The following is a 23,639-nucleotide window of genomic DNA, read 5'->3' as shown; positions in this document are numbered from 1 at the left end:
GGTGTGTCCCTGGGAGCCAGCTCTAGTGCAGTCACTGCAAGAGCTTCTTATAGGTCATTGAATATTGGCGTGTGTCATAATTATAGGAGCAGAAAGCAGTGTATATGGAAGCTTCCAGGAAGCAGAAAATAGAGAAGTTCCTTTTCTATTTACTGTAAACACCACCAGGAAGGAGGATTTGGAACTTAAAAAGGCAAAATTGCTTTACATATTTTCCAACACATTAATAAAATCTCTTACGCGTGGCATCCTTTTTTAAAACCTGGATTTTAGTCAAGCAGATTGGTTTTGAGCAGTTAACTTGGTATCACATATTATTTAGAGAGGTGCCACTTGATGGTGTTGCTTGATTCAATCCTGCATGTTGCTGTATGGAGGACGATCCTCTTCCAGGTGGGGCTTGGAGATCTCCTGGAAGTATAACTGATCCCCCAGGCTACAGAGATCAGTTCTCCTGGAGAAAACGGCTGCTTTGGAAAGTGGACTCCCTGGCATTATACCCTGCTGAGGTGCCCCCCTTCCCCAAACCCTGCTGTCTCCAGACTACTCCTCCAGATCTCCAAGGATTTCCAACTCAGAATTAGCAGCCCTAGCTGTACGTAATATTTAGTTATTTTTTAATAGCCAGTGGCTGCTGCATCCATTCTATAAAAGAAATTGTTCATGAAACAATTCAGCAAGATTTGAGTCCCGTGGCCTGTAAGAGAGAAACTAGATTTTCAGCCTGTAGGTTTTAGAGAGTCAGAGCTGCCTTCTTCAGATACATCTTCAGGCAATGCTACCTCTTTACATTCATGAACAACGATAATAGAGAGAATATTTGCCAGTGGTCACTGCAGTAATTCTAGTCCATGTAATAGACTTAGGGCTTTTGCACACATTTGATTTGTTCCTGATGTTCTTACCAGTGGATACCCAAGGACTGGAATTGATATGGGTACAGTTCAGCTGCATGTCTGCCCTCCCTTTGCGTTTTTACAGTTGTGGAGTCCATTTATTTTATTTGGCATGCACCTTCAATAATCAAGATTTTCAGTGAGTGTGCTGTTGTCATCGGTGGCAACACTGGTGATGTTATAGCACTCTTTATTTTTTGTGTATGCTGGTTTTTTTTAAAAAAAGATTGCAAATGAACACATGGGGAAGCCTAAAAGGAGAGCAGCTCCACCACCCATACCTAAGTCCTGCCCCCCACCCCCCAAACTGGAGAGCCCTGCCCGGGCTGACCAGTTTCAGTGTTTTTCCTTCTATTGAACCTCTTCCACAATCATATATATAATTCAGTCATCACACCAAACCATGGTAATGGAAACTATGGTTTGGCATAATATCTAAATTGACTAATTGCACTTAACAGCAGGTTTCTACAGTGCAGCAAAATCAGATAGCTGGGAGAGGAAGGGTTAACTATTTCCTAGAATGGAGAACTTAAGTGACAGGCTGCTCATTCTTTTCTGATTGATTAGTTAGAACCAGTCTAAAGGCAGTCAGTTGGTTTCTGACAGGATTTGGAGTCTGGGAGTCTGACAAGAAAAGTTAGACAGGTTCACCTTTAGAGCGAAGGAAAGAACTCCTTTGCCCTAACTGTAGTATTACTGTCCTGAGAAAGACTTCTAAGAAAAAAAACTTAAGTGTCAGCACAAGGGGAAGTACACTTTACACAGATACCAGAGAACTGGGAGTTTGTTTTGGGTGAGAGTAATTGGGTAGTGGGTTGAGATTCCCTTTCAAGCCAAAAAGAAGTGGAGTTATATCTTCTGAGAAGAAGATTAATTCCTGTTCAGTTTTGAAGGGGGGTTGGCTCTGAGGAGGACCCCAAGTGTGTTGTGAAGGGAACATTGTTTTAGACCACTTAGGAGATAGAAATACCCTCTCATTTCAAGAAAAGAGCAAGTTAGGTGCACAAAGAAAGAGGCTAACTCCAGAAAATCTGAACTGTCATAGAAAACTTCCTGAAGAAACATTGTTGATGTTACTAAATTATGAAATAAAGCACGTCTCACTGTTAAGAACCAAGAATATATGAACATAAGCTTCAAGGATACTATTTTGCCTGTTACACAAAGTGTGTTCTGTGATTCCAGCAAAATTTTCCGTCCGCATTTCCATCCCCTGGCTACACTTACTCAATCCTTGCCTGTTAAATAAAGGGTTTTTAAAATTTTAGACAGTCTCTAGTGCCATTTCCAAGTGAAAAAAAGGAAGAGGGCTCCTGCTTCTCCCCATCAAGTTCCTGAGCTGGGCTAAAAGCCAAAATTATATCTGCGTGTCAAGGTGGGACAAACAGACTTTCAAAACCACAACTATTAACACGCTACTTGAGGCAGTTCTGTGAAAGCAGGGAGACTGAATTTTGAGTGGGAAAATCTGCCTCACAGTGGGAAGAGTGAAGGGGGCGGGGCTCTGTCATATTTGGTTTTCAGTCCATAGTTTCTGCTAACTGTGTTGTGATGCTATGTCTTGATTAACAAACTGCAGTTATGGCTAGTGCTTTGTTTCCAGGGACTCTTTAATGTGGAAATGTGTGTCAAGCAGAAGGGGGAAGAACCTAAATATTTCTAAACTGTGCTTTGATGTTCAAACTATTACTTGCGTTCTGAATGATGGTTAGTACAAACCATGAGTAGAGGTGATGTCTGAATTGAACCAGCATTTGTGCAACAGTCATTTTCAGTGAACTAATCTACCCTTAGAGATGTGAAGGCATGGGGAAAAAAACGAAGAACTTCCCCCCCCCCCACAAGGACTCCCCCACCCCAATTTTTAATGGAAATTTTTAATAGATCACTAAACATCCAGGGCCCAGAACACAGTTATGAGTGGTATTCAAACCAGGGCTATTCTGGATGTTTCTCTATTTGGATGATGAGCATGAATTTTTTAAACAATTATTTACTTCATTTATACTACACCTTTCTTCACAATGGGAACCCAAAGCAGTTTACATCATTCTCTGATTTTCCATTTTATCCTCACAACAATTCTGTGAGGTAGGTTAGGCTGAGTGTATGTGATTGGCCCAAGGGCACCTAGTGAGTTTCTGTGGCACAGCAGGGATTCAAACCTGGGTTTCCCAGATCCTAGTCTGACACTCTAACCACTATACAATGCTGGCTCTCGTGGAAAGTAACATGTCCCTCAAAATTTCCCTCACATTTTCTGTAGACTGCCTTTTCATTCCCTGATTTTGCACAACTTTGAATACAATGTTAAACTGCTTTTTCTTTTGCCTGAGAACAGTGATCTCAGCTGAGAATCCTGTTATGAGAATGGTGTCATTGTATCAACAACTTATTAAGTTTTTGCTGAAAGCTTTCATGAAAAGCACCGCCTTCTCAGCTTGACCCTGGGGTACAGAGCAGTGGATTACATTTATATGTATATTCTTTTCCCAAGCAAACTTTATAATTGTATAATTACCTTTTGGCTAATTTTTACAATAAAGCAAATCTGAAGTTAAAGCAGAAAATTAACATTAAATAATTAGGCATGTCTGGAAATTGCAGAGAACTGGTGTTACTGGAACTGCTCTTTTGAATGGGGAATTTGCTTAGCAGTCCAGAACTAAACTTAGCACGGATCTAACCATCTATACCAAGGTCCCTTCTCCAGACGCTCACGTAATAAAGATGCAGACTAAATCACAATACAGCGTGTCTTTACTAGTAATGTGGCGTATGCCTGAACTTGCACACACATACAAGGTTACATACAAGAGCTAGGAAACATAGAGGTGAGAAAATAGAGACAGTCGCATTAACAGGTACCCACGATGATAAGGGATATACTTACCATCCTGAAGCGGAGTAGAGACGCAGCAGCAAGGTGGTCCAATGCCAGCACTGGATCCACAGAGAGACAGCAAAGGGTCTGGACAGGGAAGGCGTACGCACCATGTTGCCGGGGCGGCCAGCTTAAATACCCCAAAATGTACCCTGGGGCTGGTGCTGTATCTTGTGGTTCTCACGGGTTGGAACAAAGGTCTTAATGGCTTTCTGAATGTCGTAGATGGGCCACTTTAGTAATCTGATTGTGTTATAGTGACACCTTAGGAAGAGGGGACAAAGGAGGGAGGGGGAGATCCGGGCTTGTTGAATGGATGTTCCAGCGGACGGGGCTTGTCCTGATGTCATCAGCTCTGGAATGTGGAGGTTTCTTTGAGATGCATTCTCTAAGTGCTTGGGATGGTCGGCACTTAGCTTCTTCTCTGGGGCGGCTCTTAAGATATGCAGAGCGGGGCGAGGTTCTCTCGCTGCGGACGTGGTGTGCCCGCTTCTCTGAAATGGCTTCCCAAAGCAGGCTTCTTCTCTAGGTCTTCTGGCTGCCTAAGAACATGGCTGCCGGCTGGGCATGGCTGGGGCTGGCTAGCAGGCTTCCCGGTAGCGAGGGCAAGCTGGGTGACCGGCCCGGGGGAGGCTCCCAGGCGGGAACTGGCCAGGGGGTGCCTGGTCAGGCTCGCTGGAGGTTTTCCCCGGCTGGCACCTGGCTGCTAACAGCATCGCTGGGGCCCAGGTGAGGCAGGCTTCCATGGAGGCAGGGAAACAGCACGTGAAACACAGTCCATAGCAGGGAACAGGCACAGCCCGTGGTGTATGGCAAGGCAGGCACGGAGCACACGTGTAATAAAGTCCAAACACACACAGGGAGGTCCAGATATAGGCTTGGGCAAGGCTGCCCAGAGAGTCCTTAGTGTAGTTGTCCAGACATGGATTCAGGAAACTGACACAGTCTATTGGAACAGCAGGATAACTAGCAAGCAGGCAGGAAACTGACACGTGTATTAAAGTGCACAGGTGCAGGGCAGTTTTTGGTGTAGCAGTAAATCAGCAACGCGGGAAACTCCAATACAGTTTATGGCAGGCCTCAAAGCAGGAGAGGGGGCTGCTTGGCAACACTGGAGTTCTCAAATGATAGTCTCACATTTTTGGTCAAGCGTGTGGAAAAAGGAATTCTTTCCTTTGTGCTTATGTCCTATGAAAGTCTGTTAATACATTTCATAGAATGGTGTAGGAGATCACCATCTAGTGGTGGAAGAGGAGAATTCTTGTAGTACTCATGGAAAATGGGATGGATCACTTAACAACGCATATGTTATCACCAGGTATAATATTTGATCCTAAATACTCTGGGATGCAAAATATCTGGAGCTATTATTACTGTGCTTATTAAACCATACTGGACTAAAACAACTCTGTTGATGTTTCTTTTGGATACTTTGATTTATTCTGTTCCCAAACTGGAGCTTGAGGGCTTCTCAGCATTTAAGCTGATGGATTTGTTTACTTCTTGACTAGTGATTAAATTATTTTTCTGCTCTGCCAGGACACTGATCAGCATTTTATCTGTGTTGTGTATATTTTAAATAAACACTAGGATTTGGTTGCAGTGCACTGTCTTATATTTTTCAGCTGTTGCTCCTGTGATGCTGTTCTGTGGCCAAGGTAAACAGTGGTTTGGCCTTTCAGGTCTGAGCCTGGTACTTGTTGCTCCCTGCTTCCCTTGCACACACCTGTTTGCTTTCACCTCTGATTGCCATTGCTTCGAAATCTATATGGTTTGTGTAAAACAGAAATGGAAACCCAATTCTAAGCGGGGCCGGCAGGCAAACTATGGCTTGTGTAACGAAGCAAGCAAAGGACAGAACTGGACTGTGCAATGACTGCATAGTGCAATGTTTTGGCATGAATGGTCAACACATGTTTTGATTTTATTTATTACAATGTTTACTTTCCACACATCTCCTCCCATCAGTCAAGACACAAGGCAGTTTACAAGAGAGGCAACAAACAGGCAGAGCTCAAAAACACATTGAAAGCAGGAAAGTGCATGAAAAAACACCCTTCCTTAAGAGCAGTCAACATAGTTATGTGTGGCCTGACCCTGTAGAATGGAATTTATTTTCCCTGTTAGTAGAGATTGCTTGAATATAGCTAGTGCCAAGCCCAGTTTGCTGTCTGCCCATGTTTTGCAAAGGGACTTCTTCTACTGTGCTTTGAGTCTGGCAGCTTTCCAGGCTTTACACTAGTCTCTTTCCCACTTCTCCCTTCCCTGGCGGAATGGGGCAGTTGGATCTCTCCCAAACACTGTAGGGTTGAATGATGTTGTAGTAAATCCGTTTTGACTAGGAATCCACAGTGCATAAATAGCCAGGCCCATTGCTAAGTTTATGGCGAGAAGAGTAAAGTATAGCAGAACCCTCTGAAAACAGCCTCAGTGGCATGAGGTCAGTTTACGGTTTAGAGAAAAGGAAATGACTCCTTATGTAATTAACATTAGCTTCCTTATTATGAATGGTATGACAGAAAGCTGGCATTGCTTCTGAGTAGTTAGATTAAGTGTCGAATCCTCTGGAGCCCTTCCATTTTGGAAAATGTTTTAGCTTTTCCATACACACAATAAAGGAGTGGGTCTACTTTCCAAGCAAGACCTTTGAAAGGGTTTAGGATTATCTGAAGTGTTTTATTAAATGGATTGTCTTGTTCTACTCACATAAGGCTTGTGGGGTAACATCTGGTGAGAACAGAGGAGCCAGTGGTTTTCCCCCCAGTGATTTTAAATATGTTGTGTGTGTGATAATGCAGTTTCCTCTGGCCCTATCCAGTATCATCACTGGTAGTATGTTCTTCGTTCTCAAGGATTGCCACACAACATTTCTGAATGTGTCACTGAATGACTGAACTGGAAGTGTCCTGTGATGTAAGCATTGGGTTGGATCCAGACTATTTCCAGGGGTTCAAGGAAATCCTGTTCTTGGAAGAGGCAGGAAAATCACATTCTGTGGGTGGAAATTGTTGTATCCCTGGAAATGTTACACTGTATCCAGGCAAGTAGTTACATTCTAGGGCTTCATGTGCAAGCTCCACATAGTTTATTGTCGAAGGCTTTCACGGCCGGAGAACAATGGTTGTTGTGGATTTTCCGGGCTGTATAGCCGTGGTCTTGGTCTTCGCCAGCAGCTGTGGCTGGCATCTTCAGAGATGTAGCACCAAAAGAAAGAGTGTGTTGCTTCTTCTTAATCTTTCTTTTGGTGCTACACCTCTGAAGATGCCAGCCACAGCTGCTGGCGAAATGTCAGGAACTACAATGCCAAGACCATGGCAATACAGCCCGGAAAATCCACAGCAGCCATCCACATAGTTTGATCATGGCTTTATTATTCAGATACTAAGATGGCCATTAACCCTCAAAGTTTGCTAGGTCAAGTGTGCATAGTCTTTATGCGAATATCACAGCCCATAGCAGACAGGATTCCCTTGCTAGCATTGTGATATGAGTAGATAAACCAACTGTGTTGAAAGAGGAAGAAGGGTAAAATGTAGGGCAGAAGAAAACAAGTAGGAGGGAGAAGTGTGGGACCATCAGTAGGGAAACCTGGAAACACTCATGGCTGATGGTAATGATAGTCCCTTACTAGTATTTTTCAGATGTGAAAGTGAGCAAGACCATGTGCTGTTGATGCACAGGTTGCAGAGTAAATCGCAGGCAATTGATAACTTCAAGAGCCTTAGGCTAAAGGGCTTGAGGCCAGTTTCTTAGCTGAATTGACTGAGCTGGGGAAGAGTTCTTCTGTGTGTTTCTTCTTCTTAATCTGGTCCTTTAATTTGTATGTGTTTTTACAGTTTACCATAATCATGCACATTTCTGATTTCTGAGTGCCTTCCCATCTCTGCTTCTAGAAAAAGTAAATGGCCACTATCAAGATTTTCTATTTTAGCCTTGTTAATGACAAGTAGCATTCCTGGGGATTTACTGGGATATCTGAATTCTTCCTGCTTCGCAGGTTCCCACCCCCAGCTGGCAATCTGCTTTCATTAGGCGAGAAACCTGATAGCAGAAGATGAGGTTCTGTCAGTGCTTTGAATCCGCATTGCTATGCTTTCGTTTGTTAACTTTTTAGCCCTGAGGTATGATCTTAAATTTTGAGCGGCCTGTTGGTGGTTTCCTTGAGGCATCATCTTAGATAAAGCAGGGTGTCTTTCCTTTTTGGCCTCTCTCAAATAATGGAAATCAAAGTAGTGGTTCAGACTCTAGTTTTGGCACTAAATGGCCTTGGATAACATAATGTTACAGTATATATAAGAAGGGTAGATTGGTGGGTATGGATAAGAGCCAATATATGTGTGAAGTTATCTCTTCTTTGGTTTGGATGCCTGGTGTATGTTTTGTGCCTGCCACTAAAGCCTTTTTTCCACAAAGCCTTTCTGAGAACTACATGACATTTAGATACTGATATCAAAGGAATATTCTTGGTCATATGAGACCGGTATCATGTAGAACAGGTGAACTATTTTACTTTCCTCGTTGAAAAGAATGGTATAGCAGTACCCCCCCCCCCTCCCCTCAAAAGAAGACCTAGATGGGAAAGGCAGATTAGTACATTTTATCTTTTACTTAGTTTCAAGTTGGTGTTGGTCTATAGTAGAAGAGCAAGATTCAAGTCTAGTAGCACCTTAAAAGACCAACTAGATTTCCAGGGTATGAGCTTTTGACTCTTGAATACTCATACTCTGAAAATCTAGTTGGTATTTAAGGTGCTATTGGACCTGAATCTTACCTTTTACTGTTCATTTTCTTTTCTGGTGAGTTTTAAAAAATATTTTTGCACCTTCCACATTGATTGTTCTCTAAGACAAACACATACCACAAGTCTTATGTCCTATGAAAATTGTGTGTATTTTATGGAATCTTCTTCCGTTGATGTGATGCTTTTCACAGACTTTCTGACATTGAGCTTGTGTTACTGCAACTTTTCTTTAAGCAACGCACTTGTGTGTGCTTCTCTATAAAAGGACAATGGAACAGATCTTTTTAGGTTTATTTCCTCCCCAAAATTGTTCTTGCAGCTGTTCATACAACAGCTCAGATTCCTTCAGCGTCATTTTCATAAGTTTTTAAGACTGAGAGATGGCCTGTGCACTTTCAACACAAGCGTGCTTGAAGTGAAGGAAACAGCTTTAAAGTTAGCAGGAAGTGGCATTCAGGTAGTCGGTAGCTCATTGTCTAATACAATTTCCCTTTCTCTCTTTTTTGGCAGATCTGTCTTCAGCAAAGCGAAAGTTTGCAGATTCCTTGAATGATTTTAAATTTCGATGTATAGGTGATGCAGAAACAGATGATGAAATATGTATAGGTACGTTTATGACCTTTAGAATAAGCTAAGTTTGATTCAAACAGCTAATTTAATTGTTGAAACTGAAGAGGAATCCATAAATGACACATGCAAAGTGCCACCTTTGATAGATTAGCAAATGTGTTGTCTGTTTTGTTAATGAAAGAGTACTTTTAGCTTCTACAGAAAGTTTTCCGAAGAATCTAGTCTTCCCAAGCAGTTGGTCTATGGTTGAAGGGAGACATTGTTGACTTTTACTTAATGATGTAATCTGCTTTGAGTTTTCATTGGGGAGAAAGGAAGGGAATAAACAAACAAACAAACAAATACTCTATGAAGGTAAGTTTGAAGGTAATGATTTTTAAAATCTGATCCTTTGGACCTTTAGGACCTTTGGATATATCAGCTCTTCCTGATATATCCTTAAAGTTATTCCTCAGGAGGGCCCTAATAAACACTCCTTATATTTCTGCTTACACTGAGCTTAGGTGTTCTCTACCTAAGCTTATACCTTAAGAATACCTTCTTTTTTTTGGCAATTGTGATCTATATATTGCTGCCTCCCCAAAAGGGTTTCATTGCCATCAAAAGCTTTCACTTTAGATATCTTCTGCTTAACTGGTACTACAGGAAGGCTTTGTTATTGATGGTTGTATGACAGAAAAAGTAAGCACATGAGTGTGGTTGTGTGGAAAATAAAGGATCTTTCCTTCTTACACAAAAGTAGAATTTATTTATATGACCGTAAGTGTCATGGTTGCAGAGTTTTGATAAGCATATTGGTTTCAGAAAAGTTCTTAAGCCAGGAGGAGAGGCTAGAGGCAGGCAAAATCACAAATCCCCCACAAACCACAAAAAGGGGAACAAGATGGCCCACGTGATGGGCTGCCTTGCAGATCTATCATTTTGGCAGGTAGGCCCATTCACAACCCCTCCATGCCATATCATGCTCCCTCAGAGCCCATCCACCCTGAGCCCCTTGTACACCTGCACTGCCAAGCTGCATGGCTTATCAGCTGCCAGCACTGCTGTGGGAGAGTGTGGGGTGCAGAGACCTGTCCCTGAACTAGAGGCACTTACACACCCCCTTGGACCTCCCAACAGCCCATTCCTCATGCAAGCTGGACACAGCAGCCAGCAGAGGGTGCGTTTGGGACTATGTGAAGTCAGTCTTATGCTACTGGACCTCTGTTATATTATACATCTGAACAAAACAGAAGTGCAGTGTCACAATACAGACCAACAACAGTGATCCCAGCATGAGCATCCCAGAGCCAGAGCCCACCCTCTGGACACATGAAGGTGAGATTTCCTCAGGAAGCCAAAGGGGATGTCACAGATGGGGGGAGGGGGGAAGAGGTCTGAGTAGGAGGAGGTGTGGTCCAGGTCTCATCCATTCAAAAACAAGCAAACAGAGACAGAGTTGTAGAACACCCCAGACTTCACTGAACAGCAAATTGTAATGAGCTCTGATGAATAGTGTTGCCAGTTCCCTCTGTCTGGAATGGCTCCTGTGCCTTTGAGAGCTGCTCCCAGGGGCCATGCAGAGACAGACTGAGCTGACCTAGACCAGGGACCAGCTGCCATGTTTGTGAGTCCCCTGCAAGGCACTCTCATGGGGGGGAGTCCAGGTGCCAAAGGACCTCCTTAAGGTCCTTGTGGCAACCATCCAAATGACACTTACCGATCCTGTGAAGAAGTGTTCTGCCACTGCTCCATCTGCTGCTGCTGCGCTCTGGTCCTTTAAGGCATGGGTCCCGTGGCTGCTTGGTGAGCTGATCCACAGAGCACAGGCAGCCCAAACCACAGTTGTACCTGGTCCCCCACTGGGGAGAGAGGGTATGCCAGGCCCTGGTAAGAGAGTATGCAAACTGCCTAGTACAGGGATGCCAGTGTCCCTGGCCCCATCATAGGCAGCTCTTCTGGATACACCTTCTTGGAAGTATGCCCCATTGCATGATATTACTGTCAGGTGGGCCTGGCTCAGTTTACCCTCATGTGCTAGCACTGGGTGTGTGGGAGCCAGCATTGTAGATTCCCAGATTGGAGCAGCTGGATTCCTGCTCCTGCTCACCTGTCAGCATCTAAGCACCCCTTCAGCTTGTGTCCCTGTAGAGGGGTTGCCTGTAAGGGTTCTGATTCTGAAACAAGACATATTAGAGACATATTGTGGACTTTGCTTCTCCCCCTTGGGTGTTAGTGCTAAGTGCCTTCTCAGTGGTTCTCCTGCCGCTGATGTGCCATGTATGTGCTTGAAGTGTGCAGGGCAGAGAGCTCTGAGACAGAATCCCACAGTACGTGCCCTACTTACTGAACTATGGGGCATTCTGACTGGAATTTATGCAGTGCTAGGGGCTATGATTGAGTGAGGGGAAGGGTCTTTGGCCACCACTAAGGAGGGCGTGTGTAATTGGCTGTAGCTGTAGCATAGGGGGAGCATTTTGCCTTTCTGTTGTCTGTGGGCTACACTGTAGTTTTATTGGTGTAACTTTCTGCCAATTCTGTGGGGCATTCATGGGATGGAGTGGCTTAGGGGGCTGACTAATTCCTTGCCAGTACAGAGGCTTGCTCTGTGTGGTTGCAGCACTGGTGCCTGGCTGGGACACACAGTTGTCGGGGTGCTCTGCCAGTGCATCTTGATGATGCGCTGGTGCTGCACCCCATCGTCTTCCTGTGTGCTTTGCTTTGCCCTCCTGATTGCACCATCAGTGTTCTGGGGACAATGCCTCACTTTTCCATTGGGAAACATGAGAAATATCACCTGCTAAATATTTGTGCCCTCAAAGTGAAGGAAGATAACTAATGATGTTATGCAATGCCCTTATTATAACAAGTGGAAGGTCTGTAATTCAGAAATGTATTGGGTAGAGCTAAAGTAGGGCTGCCAAACTCCAAGTGTGGGGCAGGTAGAGTTCTCCCAGAATTACAACTGTTCTCCAGACTACAGAAATAAGTTTCCCTGGAGAAAATGGCTGCTTCAGAGAATGGACCCTATGACATCACGTCCTGCTGAGCTTCCTCCATTCCCTGAATGCTACCCTCCCCAGGCTTTGCCCCCAAATCTCCAGGAATATTCCAACCTGTAGTTGACAACATGGGTTGGTTGAACTGCTGCTGATTTCATTAGTATTGTGGTTTTAGTATTCATATTTGTTTGTAATTGTTTTATGATTGGAGTTTGTTTTAGCTAGACAGCCTCTTCCAGACAACTTTTAAATAGAAAAAATGCAAACATTTACAAAGAAGTTGGCATTACATTTTTAAAAGTCTTGTACTTGTTGCATGGGTCTCTTGAGAAGTTAGCTTGAAAATTCTTGCCAGCTGGCCAGAGGAAGGAGACGTGTTAAGCCAAGCCCTTGTCCTCTCTAACAAGTGCCAATATTAAATAAAAGCAGACAATACAACCCCTATTATTATATATCACCCTCTACCCTGTATTATTTTTATTTTTTAATGGGTGAAACCAACAGTGCAGACCTAAGCGCAGCTGCGCTTTTCTAAGCCCATTGACTCCAGTGAACTTAGAAGGATGTAGTTCTGCTTTGCACTGTGCTGCTAAAGTAGTAAATTCATTCACTCAGTTTGTGGAAAAGGTAATAATAGTTTCGCCCTTAGGAAAAATAACATTTTTAATACATATTAATTAAATTGAATAACATACTTGGCTTAATCTCTTTGTCTTTCCCAGCAAAATCCCTACAAGAGTTTGCTGCTGTCCTTAGAAATCTGGAAGATGAGCGCATGCGCATGGTATGGATTTAAGCACGATTTCTTCAAAAGTAGTGGGTAGGAAACTGGAGGTATCAAGGGCTTAGAGTAAGAATGGGGGATAGGAACAAGCATTAGAAAAGCTGCCAGTTTTGCTGGAGCTTTCTAGATGAAAAAGGCTGGTATGTAAAATCTTACTTTGAGCAACTTCTCCTTGGCACAGGCAATTTATGGATCAGGACTGAGCCATGTGCAGAAATAAGGGTTGTCTTTTGCGTACATTGTGTGATATTGGAGACTCTGATACTTGCTGGCCATGGGAAGAGGTTTGTGAAGAATTTTCCTGCCTTTTCTTGCCGTCTTTGGCTAGTCGCCTTGGTATGGTTCAACAGCCAGAATTGTCAGCTTTTGTGCCTCAGAGAATAGCAATATTCATCCTCTGGGAGTAAGTCTTGGCAGCAGAACAGGGACAGCAAACCATGATGAACTGCCTGCCACTGAATCCAGTTGGTCTTGCACTTGGAGAACAAAGACTCAATTATGTGCTAAAGCTTGTTTGTACATTTTTGCTCTCAGTTGGAATAAAGTTTCCCTGATAGCATCAAATGTAGAAGTTGTTGTAGAGTTGGGTCAAATATGCTGATTATGTTCCCATTTTCTGCTGTGCGGATACTTAAAGTAACTCAGCAGTAGACAAATACCACTGCCCCTTCCCCAGGCAAAGACAGCTGTCTCATGTAGGATGATTTTCTCTTTCATTCACTCTTACACCCCTCCTAAAGCCAAAACCTGTTTTCTCCTTCCCTGTAGCTTTAGATGTTGTGATTCTCAGTCACCACTGGGTCATCTCATCTCAGCAGAAACAGTGATGCTTGGGAGCAGGGACAATGTGGCCATCAAAAGATTAAATCCCACTCTGTGCAGGTTGTCTGTGTCGCTTGTGGGCAGACTAGCTCTGTCTTGCCTTCACAAATTTACTACCAGTGTTTAATGTAGGGTTTAATTTAAGAAGATTAATTTTAAAGCTGAGATCATTAGTCTTATGGCCATTAGCACAGAAGGAATAGTGAATTGTGAATAGTACAATATTCATTTGAGGATCCCCAAAACCAGTTACAGCTGAATGTTAGATTTCAGTTCTCTACAAAGCCACTCACCACAATCAAGAGCATGGAATTTAATACAGTAATTGGACTATTTGATGCTGCATTCACAGAAGTATCGAAACAAATCTTTGTTTTCTCTTTCTCAAACGGCAAAAATGCCAGGAGGTCAATCTGAGATAAATTTAGCTCAGATTAATATGTAGTAAGCCTGGCACTAGCATTCTGTATATTTCAGGGTAGCAGTCCTGTGAACCCAAAGTAGTCTTTATATGACTACTGTGGCTTTGAGTTTCTTTTCCCCAACCCCTTTTCCCAATAGCAGGTCCGTGCTGCACTAAAATCCTGTTTCTTTTGCAAGAGTAACATGTTACCTGTTATGGGGATTTGCTGCTGGGCAGAAAATAGGGGGTGTATGTCAATAGCCTTGGGACGGATATAACAGTGTTAGCATGTAGGACTCAGGTGAGTGGCTGTGTTGGTTTGTAGTAGAAGAGCAAGATTCGGGTCCAGTAGCACCTTAGAGACCAACTAGATTTCCAGGTTGTGAGCTTTCAAGAGTCAAGAAAGTAAAGAGTCCAGTAGCACCTTTAAGACTAATCAACTTTATTGTAGCATAAGCTTTTGAGAACCACAGCTCTCTTTGTCAGTAAAGGCCTGCTCTTACTGTCTGATGACCCACCTTTCGAGTGCTACAGTCATAGGCTAACAGCCTGCATGCGAAGTGAAACACAGTTGTGAGAGACATAAGTTAGTACTAATAAACAATAGTCATTTTTGAGATTTAAGACTACATGAGCACATTGTTTCAGACCATAGGCGCAGAGGGAATGAAATTATTGGTGCTTTCACACACCCTAGATAATGCACCCTGCTGTAGCGCATTGAATCATTTGCAACTGGATTTTCCCGTTTCTCAAAGGGAAGTCCAGTTGCAAATGACCGCTATAGTGTGCATTTAGAGTGTATTACCCAATAACGTGTGAAAGTAGCCTACAAAAACTCTACTTGTCCTCATTTGTAAGAGCTCAGCTAGATGAAAACTAAGGTACATGGTCCCCATCTATTTAATTTCCTTTAAAAGCTGCCGGGTGATAATTTGGATCAGAGCTGGAACTGCAAGATGTTAACTCTTCCTTCACGTATTATTTTCCTGATAGAAATCTGCTCACAGTGGCTCCAAGTACTAGTGGCCTGTTTCCTACCCCTCTGTTGGGGCTAATACTCATTCTGGGGACAAGGGATTTCTATCTGGGAAATGGTGGAGGAGGAAGAGGCCACCCCTCCCCCCACTACCCTGAATTGTGGCCCTCATCCATACGTTCCCCCGCCTCTCACAACTGCCTTTAAAGAAAGTTGAAAGATTGGGGAGATCCCATGCTAAATCATCAGTGCCTCATCTAGTTGAGCCGTAAGATTTATCATAATACTCTTTAGTTGCATCATGGTATCTGTTTTGGTTTGGCTTTTCCAATATGTTTTTAACAGGGAAAAGAGCATGAAGCAACAATATTTTGAATAGCTACCTATTACTTAATATGTTAGCCACAACTTCCTCACCTCTCCAACAAGAGAACTGTAAGACCAAGGCACAGTACTTGTCTGGAATTGTTCCTACTTGAAGTATTTACACTACAATGTATTTTGTTTTTGTACAGTTGAGTATAGGAAACCTTACTGATAAGGTCTGTGAAACTGTGACTCATACCAATTTCATGAAAAAAGATCTACATTATACAGACAAAATAGTAATTGAGCAAGGTATTTGTGTGTGAGAGAGAAAGCTTAGTACTGGTAAGGTGGAGATTAATTTTTTTTTCTTTTGTCAGATTGAGAATGCTAGTGAGGTCTTGATCACACCTTTGGAGAAATTCCGTAAGGAGCAAATTGGTGCTGCTAAGGTAGGTGGCAGAACTGGAGAATGCTCATTTTCAATTCTTTGTGCTCTGTGGAGATTTGAAAGTCACACATTATGTTTGATTAAAACATTGGTGATTATTTGGGTCACTTGGGCCTTTTGGGGGTTCTTTATAAAGTCTTTGTGATCATATTAACACTCTTAAATAGCAAATTCTTTTTTAGAGCCAATTTGATGTAGTGGTTAAGAGCGTGGGACTCTTAATCAGGGTTTGATTCCCTGCTCCTCCACTTGAAGCCAGCTGGGTGACCTTGAGTCAGTCACAGCTTCTAGGAGCTCTCTCAGCCCCATCCACCTCTTAGGGTGTTTGTTGTGGAGATAATAATAACATATGGTGGTTGTTGTGGGTTTTCCGGGCTGTATTGCCGTGGTCTTGGCATTGTAGTTCCTGACGTTTCGCCAGCAGCTGTGGCTGGCATCTTCAGAGGTGTAGCACCAAAAGACAGAGATCTCTCAGTGTCACAGTGTGGAAAAGATGTTGGCAGGTCATTTGTATCTACTCAGGAGGGGTGGGGTTGAGCTGAGTCATCCTGTAAGAGTTTCCCAGGGTGTGGAATGCTAATGGCGGGAGGCTTCACTGTATCCTGAGGAGGTCTTTTGCATATGGATTGGGGCTTGATGTGCTAATCTTCTCTGCAGGGCTATTGTTGAGTATAGAGTGTTTTGTTAGCCTGGTGTTTTTCAGAACTGGAAACCATGCTCTGTTCATTCTTAAGGTTCCTTCTTTCCTGTTGAAGTTTTGCTTATGCTTGTGAATTTCAATGGCTTCCCTGTGCAGTCTGACAAAGTAGTTGGAAGTGTTGTCCAGTATTTTGGTGTCCTGGAATAAGATACTGTGCCCTGTTTGAGTTAGGCTATGTTCAGCCACTGCTGATTTTTCAGGTTGTCCAAGTCTGCAGTGTCTTTCATGTTCTTTTATTCTTGTCTGGATGCTACGCTTTGTGGTCCCGATGTAAACTTGTCCACAGCTGCAGGGTATACGGTATACTCCTGCAGAGGTGAGGGGGTCTCTACTGTCTTTTGCTGATCGTAGCATCTGTTGTATTTTTCGGGTGGGTCTTTTCCACACTGTGACACAAAAGACAGATCTCTGTCTTTTGGTGCTACACCTCTGAAGATGCCAGCCACAGCTGCTGGCGAAACGTCAGGAACTACAATGCCAAGACCACGGCAATACAGCCCGGAAAACCCACAACAACCATCGTTCTCCAGCCATGAGAGCCTTCGACAATACAATAATAACATACTTTGTGACCCACTCTGAGTGGGCGTTAAGTTGTCCTGAAGGGCAGTATATAATATGTTAATATTATTATTATTATTATTATTATTAGTAATTTGGTGGGTCCTCAAAAGGGCATGAAAGTGTTCTCAGGTGGAGGGATTGTGTCCATTTTGCCAAGGCAGTCTGGCTGAGGTGTGGTTGCTTTGCTGCAAGTGGCAATTGCCTGCCCTCCTTGCACTAGTTGAAACTGGCAGTCTGATACTGTCTGTACTTGCTCTCTGTGCTGCCATTTAAGCCACATCTGATTGGAAACAAAGTGCCATGATGCACAGTCTGGGAAAGGGCATGGGTGCAGCAGCTGAGGTGGAAAAGAGCTTTAAATTACTGCAAATAACAGCAAAAATATTTTCCCCCATAGGATTTCCCAATCCTTAAAACCCTTCTTTTTTTGCTTTGATGTTTTTGAGAGTAAAAATCCAGGACAGCGTTAACTTTTTCTCAAGTGTTCTGAGGCATTGTACCTTTCTCCTTGTCTTTCTTTGTTACTATAACAACTACTTGCTGCTGGTAAGAAATAGGGATTCTTGCCAACTTTTCCCCAGCCTTTCTTCTTATGAAAGCGAGGTTTCTTGTAAACTCTTTATTGCTGAGCTTTTGATCTTGATGTATGAATCAGAATAGCACCTAAAACTGACACCAGGCTGAAGTCTCATTGTATAAGGCAGTGGATTTAGTTTGTTGTTAAAGTGAGGGCTGTAACCAAAACATGTTTGATGATAAACTATATATCAGAGGAATTGTGGAGGAAAACTTTATTTACCACCCCCCCACAATGGTTTTACTGAACAACTTGCTAGTACAGGTTACAAAAACATTCCCCCCAACACACACAGAGCTGAGTAGCTTGCTAAACCTTGAATAAAGAGTAGCATGTGCAATACTTGAATGACTAGACGGAGTGTCTAAGTTCATATGTAACCTAATCCTGACAAAACAGAGGGGGAAAGGTTTGACCCAGGAATGGGAATATTTCCTGTTTTGGTTGAGGCTGCACTCACCTACATGAGTAGCTTTGTCGCTTGGGAGTGTTGCTGGGCCTTGGCCTCCTATTGAATAAACAGGTGGCAGCAGTGGCCCAGGCGCTTTTTACCAGATGCGGCTGGTGAGCCACCTGCGGTCCTTCCTGCTTGGGAAAGATCTTGCCACTGTGGTGCATATCCTAGTAACATCTAGATTAGATTACTGCAATGTGCTGTGCATGAGTCTGCCTGTGAAGGAGACTGTCTAGAACCTGTAGTTGGTAGAGTACACTGCGGTTAGAGTGTTGAACTATGCCCTGGGAGACCCAGCTTTGAATCCCCACTCTGCCATGAATGGGTGACCTTGGGCCAGTCACTTTGGGTCCTCCTTGGAGAGAAAGGTGGGGTATAAATAAAATAAATAAATTGGGGGACATTTGGGGCTGCAATGAGAGGGGAAGGGGAGAAAGTTACCCTCTTTGGGTGGAAATCCTTCCACTCATGGAAACACTGTGCTAGATCCGAGCCAATCACTTGAACTGAGTTTTCACTTCTGGCCAAGAGGGCAAGTGACAATCATAGGTTATCAGTTTGGACACAATGGCAAACTACAGTTTGCCTGAACTAGGGAGTCAATAACTGAATCAAAATGTGTATACCCCAAATCTTGGATCCATTGGCTAAGCTATGATTTCAAGTGGGGGGTCTGATTATACAAGATACTAAACATGAATTGGGTTGGGGGAAACCCTAATCCAATTCGCCTTTTACTTACGACCACAATCAGCTTCCAAATGGTGTGTGTGCAGGAGAGTGGCTTTGTTGGTTCCTGCTTTCCACCCAGTGCACATTTTCAGATATTAAGGGGCCCTGGGGTGGGGGGAGTTCCTCTTACCGCTTGTGTCATGTGTCTCCAGCTTCAGCGCATGCACTCCAGAACCTATTTCTCCCCAATATTTTGAAGGTGAGTGTGGTCACATCTTAAAGGTGAGTTGGGTTGGTGGAAACACGAACCCAATTAATGTTTAGTGTTAAATGTAATGAGAACCCTAACTGCTGTTTTGTCAATAAAGAAGTTGATTTCTTTTGTGGCCGGAGATTCAGGCATCATCTGCCTAATTATCAGTACATATGCTGACCAGAACTTTTTTTTGATGTATTTCAAATGATATATGATTCATTTTTTGTCTTACATGGTGGCTTTTTACCTATATAGAAGGGGGTAATATTTGACTTTGCCCTGACACAAAGTTGGCACAGCTGACCTTTGCCATTATAGAGGGTGAAGGAGAACTCTGAGGAACTGCTGGCATGCAGACATGGAAGCTTGTGTGTGTATATGTGTGTGTTGTTTTTCTTTTTGTCAGGAAGCTAAGAAGAAGTATGATAAAGAAACAGAGAAATATTGTGGTGTGTTAGAAAAGCACTTAAACCTATCTTCAAAGAAAAAAGAATCCCAGCTTCAAGAGGTGAGTGTTGTTTCTTGTTGTCTTCTTATCACCTTGTAACTAGGTATACATAGTCACCTCCAGCTTTTTCCTCATGCAGTTCCATTAGATTGAGACATTTATTTAAAAAGTAGATTATGGGATGGATACAAATCGCGAATTTGAATATGTTAAGCAACTGCCCCCAAAATGTGAAAATACATCACTGCCGATTGATTACCATATACTTGGGAATGTCCTCTAATTTTTTTTCTGTTTTCTGAGAGTCTGCACATTACTTTTATTATGCTTGTACTTCTAGAAACAAGATATTCATGGTGTCTTTTCCACACCACCACTGTAACATGTAACGTACTAGTCATTACTTGTTTATCCCTCAAAGTATGGACTGTCTCTATAGCAGTACTACACCTTACCATAAAACACCATGAGGATGAACCTGGTTACATAGCATGCCACTGAGCCTGTTTCAAGCCCCTTGTGTGTGATAAAAACCACCTGCAGTCTGACCTGTTTAACAAATCCTGTGTTTCATCTTGTAGAATATTCAGCTGGGAAGAAATTACAGAAAATGCTGTTGTGCCAGCACAAAAGAGACTTTCCTAAGCTTTTGAACCATAGCAGATAATAGTTCCAAAGGAATTATGAAAGTTGGTTGTTGTGGGTTTTCCAGGCTGTATTGCCGTGGTCTTGGCATTGTAGTTCCTGACGTTTCGCCAGCAGCTGCGGCTGGCATCTTCAGAGGTGTAGCACCAAAAGACAGAGATCTCTCAGTGTCCACACTGTGACACTGAGAGATCTCTGTCTTTTGGTGCTACACCTCTGAAGATGCCAGCCGCAGCTGCTGGCGAAACGTCAGGAACTACAATGCCAAGACCAACGCAATACAGCCCGGAAAACCCACAACAACCATCGTTCTCCGGCCGTGAAAGCCTTCGACAATTATGAAAGTGTATGTAATTTGTATTGCTCTTATGGCAGTAAAAATTCTGATACCAATTGATTGATTTGAAGTTAAGGAATATCCAAGAACATTTGCACTGCGTCAGAGATCAAACTGCAGGCAGCAAAATGCTCGCATTCCATCTTTACTGGAAGGGAATAATGTCATTTTGTTGGAATGAAAATCTTCCCCAGGGATCTTGGGAAAGAGGAACATTGTGATGGCAGACTAAGGATTGGAAAGGTGGTTGTCTTCAAGACACAGAAGGTATGGAAGCTAATGAACAGAAAGCCTAGAGTCATGGCAGCTGAAGGATATAAGGGCAGCAAAAGGAAGGGGAAGATGGATGCAGAAGGCTGAGGAAAAGCGATAGATTGCAGAGGAGAGAACACTAACTCTAGGTGTGCTCTTCTTTGCCTCTAGGAATTTTGCCCTCTGTTAATTCTACTATCACTGCAACAGTTCTATTTGGGCAATCCTAAGGAGGTAGAAAGGGCAAAGAGGCAGTGTTGAATTTCTCTCATTTGAATTAACCAGCCAGTTCTTTTGCAGTACAACATCTAATGCCACCTTGTGGACATCTTTCTTATTTAACTTTGCTTCTTAGTTTTAGGAAGAAATGTTTTGTCATATTTAAGAAGTTTATGTTTCTTGACACAAACTGTCAGTCTGGTATTTAGTCACTAGGCATAACTGTCTCCAAAGCTGCTAACCGCTTGCTAGCTTCCTCGCAGTTTTTGGGTAGATAAATGCAATTCTACTGCAAAACCTTTGTGGCACTTTGGTTAGATGCTGAAAGTTGGAACAAGGCATCTAAATTACGTGTTCTCCATATGGGACCAAGAGGCCGCATGCTCTCAGGCATGAAATATTTGCAGTTTTAGCTATTGAGCTAAGATTTCAGAAGAGGAAGCATGCCAGTAGAGTGACAGATGCATGTGAAATGGTTTGCTGTTTGTAGTAATCTTAGAAGACTGGGGTGCTGTGCTCCATTAATAACATACAGCTGCATCACAGGTGTATGGCTCAGTCAGATGTGTTGGGAGTTGTCGACTATTGCGCTGACTTGGAATGCATAGGGAGTTGTCGACTATTGCGCTGACTTGGAATGCATAGGGAGTTGTCGACTATTGCGCTGACTTGGAATGCATAGGGAGTTGTCGACTATTGCGCTGACTTGGAATGCATAGGGAGTTGTCGACTATTGCGCTGACTTGGAATGCATAGGGAGTTGTCGACTATTGCGCTGGCTTGCTACTTCTGTCCAAACATCTGGGAGTGTAGAATATCCAGTATGTACAGTATTGGAAGGGATGGGGTAGTTTCTGCTTCTCTATTCTGCTTTCTAACAAGGCCACTAATATTAAATCATTTTTTCCATACTCTGGACAGCACTCCATAGTTTTCATGCTGGTCTCCTCTGACCACACTGAATGTTACATAGTGCTGAAAATTAATCTATTAATTTTCAAGTCAAATTAATTTTGACTTCTGTTGAAGTCAAATAAATGACGACGGTTGATAAGTTAAACCCATGACTGAAATCATAATTGGTTCACCAATTCTTAACAGCATCTGCAAATTCTTGAATTTTTTTAAAAACAGCAACTTATCCCCTGCCCCTCTATTGCATGCACATTGTCATGATGCCATTTATAAACTGTAGTGCAGGTGCGAGGAAGAAAAGCAATGCACTGCAAAGATTGCAAAGGCCAGTATTTTTAAATTACCAGGGCATTTGGTTTATATATAATCCGTTCCTTCCACAAGATTGGTTGCAGACTTCACAGATTTGATGTGCCTTACAGCACACAAAATCCTGGGATCTGATAGCATGCCTCTTTATAAACATTTTTTAAAAAATTATAATGATGATAGAGAAAAGTATATTATCTACTCTTAGTGGTTTTCAAACTTTGCACCTTCAGGGAATAATTTCCCCATTTATGTATCTCCCAATAACTTCTCCATCTGTACTATAGAATCCACGTATATTGCAAAAGATGCTGAGGAGTGCCCTAGGGCATACACTCTGTTTGTGTAAGGGGTTGCCAAGACTTTTGAATTTAACTGTGGTTATGACCGAGAACACACTCATCACTCTCTTGTGGGGTGGTGCATTGCAGGGGAATATGGGAAATAATGGATACTGTCTTTCAGGGGAGCATATCCGCCATTACTGGTCTAATTGAGAAGCCCTTGTGAAGCTGCCAAGAATCTCAGGGTTTCTTGGAACAGTATGAAATCCACTTCTGGGGAAGCTGATGATGCAGTCAGAAATGGGGAATGATCTTTGAACTTTTACAAAAGTTTCTGTAAAAACAAATAACTAAATGAAGCCAAATGTTCACATTTTAGTAGCTAATCTGTATGTTTAATTCCCATGATAAACGACAGGCAGACAGCCAGGTGGATCTGGTTCGGCAGCATTTCTATGAAGTCTCTCTGGAGTATGTTTTCAAAGTACAGGAAGTTCAGGAGAGGAAGATGTTTGAATTTGTGGAACCTGTAAGTAAATATTCACAGTTTACAAAGCATTGTTACTGTTTTGTGATCTATTGTGTAATATAGAAAGTAGAGCTGAGAAGACATCTTTTGTTACTAGTTTGCTGTTTAGATTAAAAAAAATGACCAACTGTCTCCTGGATAAAAGTCCGTTTTCTCCTAGTCAATTTCCAGACATTGAAAGATTATCAGGCTAGTATAATGTTTTATTTCTTGGAAATTGTTTATTGATTACATTTTTATTTATTACATATATGTTTCCACTACTTATCATATATTTGTTAATTCATAATGTTTTCTTTTTTGTTGAAATTATTTAAAACAAATTAATGAAAAGAAAAATAGAAAAGAAGCATAGCTAAAAGTAAAGGAAAAAAGCAAAAGAAATTAGGAATAAGTACTATTTTTTCTGTGAAAAGATATGTAACTATTACATTATAACTCCAAATTTACCCTCACAATCAATATTATATCAAAACTCCAATTTACCCTGAATGACTACTTCTCCTTTCCCTCTAAACATTTTCCCACTTCCTAATCTTTAAAAGCACAGACCATTAGTTCATTTCTCTCTGTTCACTGCAAAAAGTCTATAAGGGGTTTCCAAATAACAATATATTTATTCAATAACTTTTCCCTAATCAAGGATATAAGTTTGGCC

General features: G+C 42.4%; 1 protein-coding gene across 3 annotated transcripts in view; it reads left to right on the top strand.

Annotated features, from left to right (window-relative positions):
* The window catches only part of ARHGAP26 (Rho GTPase activating protein 26), a 401,231-nt gene that overhangs the window by 104,541 nt on the left and 273,051 nt on the right, over positions 1-23,639 (top strand). For all 3 annotated transcript variants that reach the window (XM_054976071.1, XM_054976070.1, XM_054976072.1), the window contains exons 3-7: positions 9,035-9,130; positions 12,798-12,859; positions 15,750-15,821; positions 19,450-19,551; positions 22,871-22,981. In XM_054976071.1, the coding sequence (XP_054832046.1) occupies positions 9,035-9,130; positions 12,798-12,859; positions 15,750-15,821; positions 19,450-19,551; positions 22,871-22,981 (443 nt within the window). The remainder of the gene's footprint in view (positions 1-9,034; positions 9,131-12,797; positions 12,860-15,749; positions 15,822-19,449; positions 19,552-22,870; positions 22,982-23,639) is intronic.

The sequence above is a fragment of the Eublepharis macularius genome, chromosome 4, assembly GCF_028583425.1.
Source record: "Eublepharis macularius isolate TG4126 chromosome 4, MPM_Emac_v1.0, whole genome shotgun sequence".
Classification (NCBI taxonomy): domain Eukaryota; kingdom Metazoa; phylum Chordata; class Lepidosauria; order Squamata; family Eublepharidae; genus Eublepharis; species Eublepharis macularius.
Note: the sequence above shows the minus strand (reverse complement) of the source record. Positions and strands in the feature narration are given on the sequence as shown.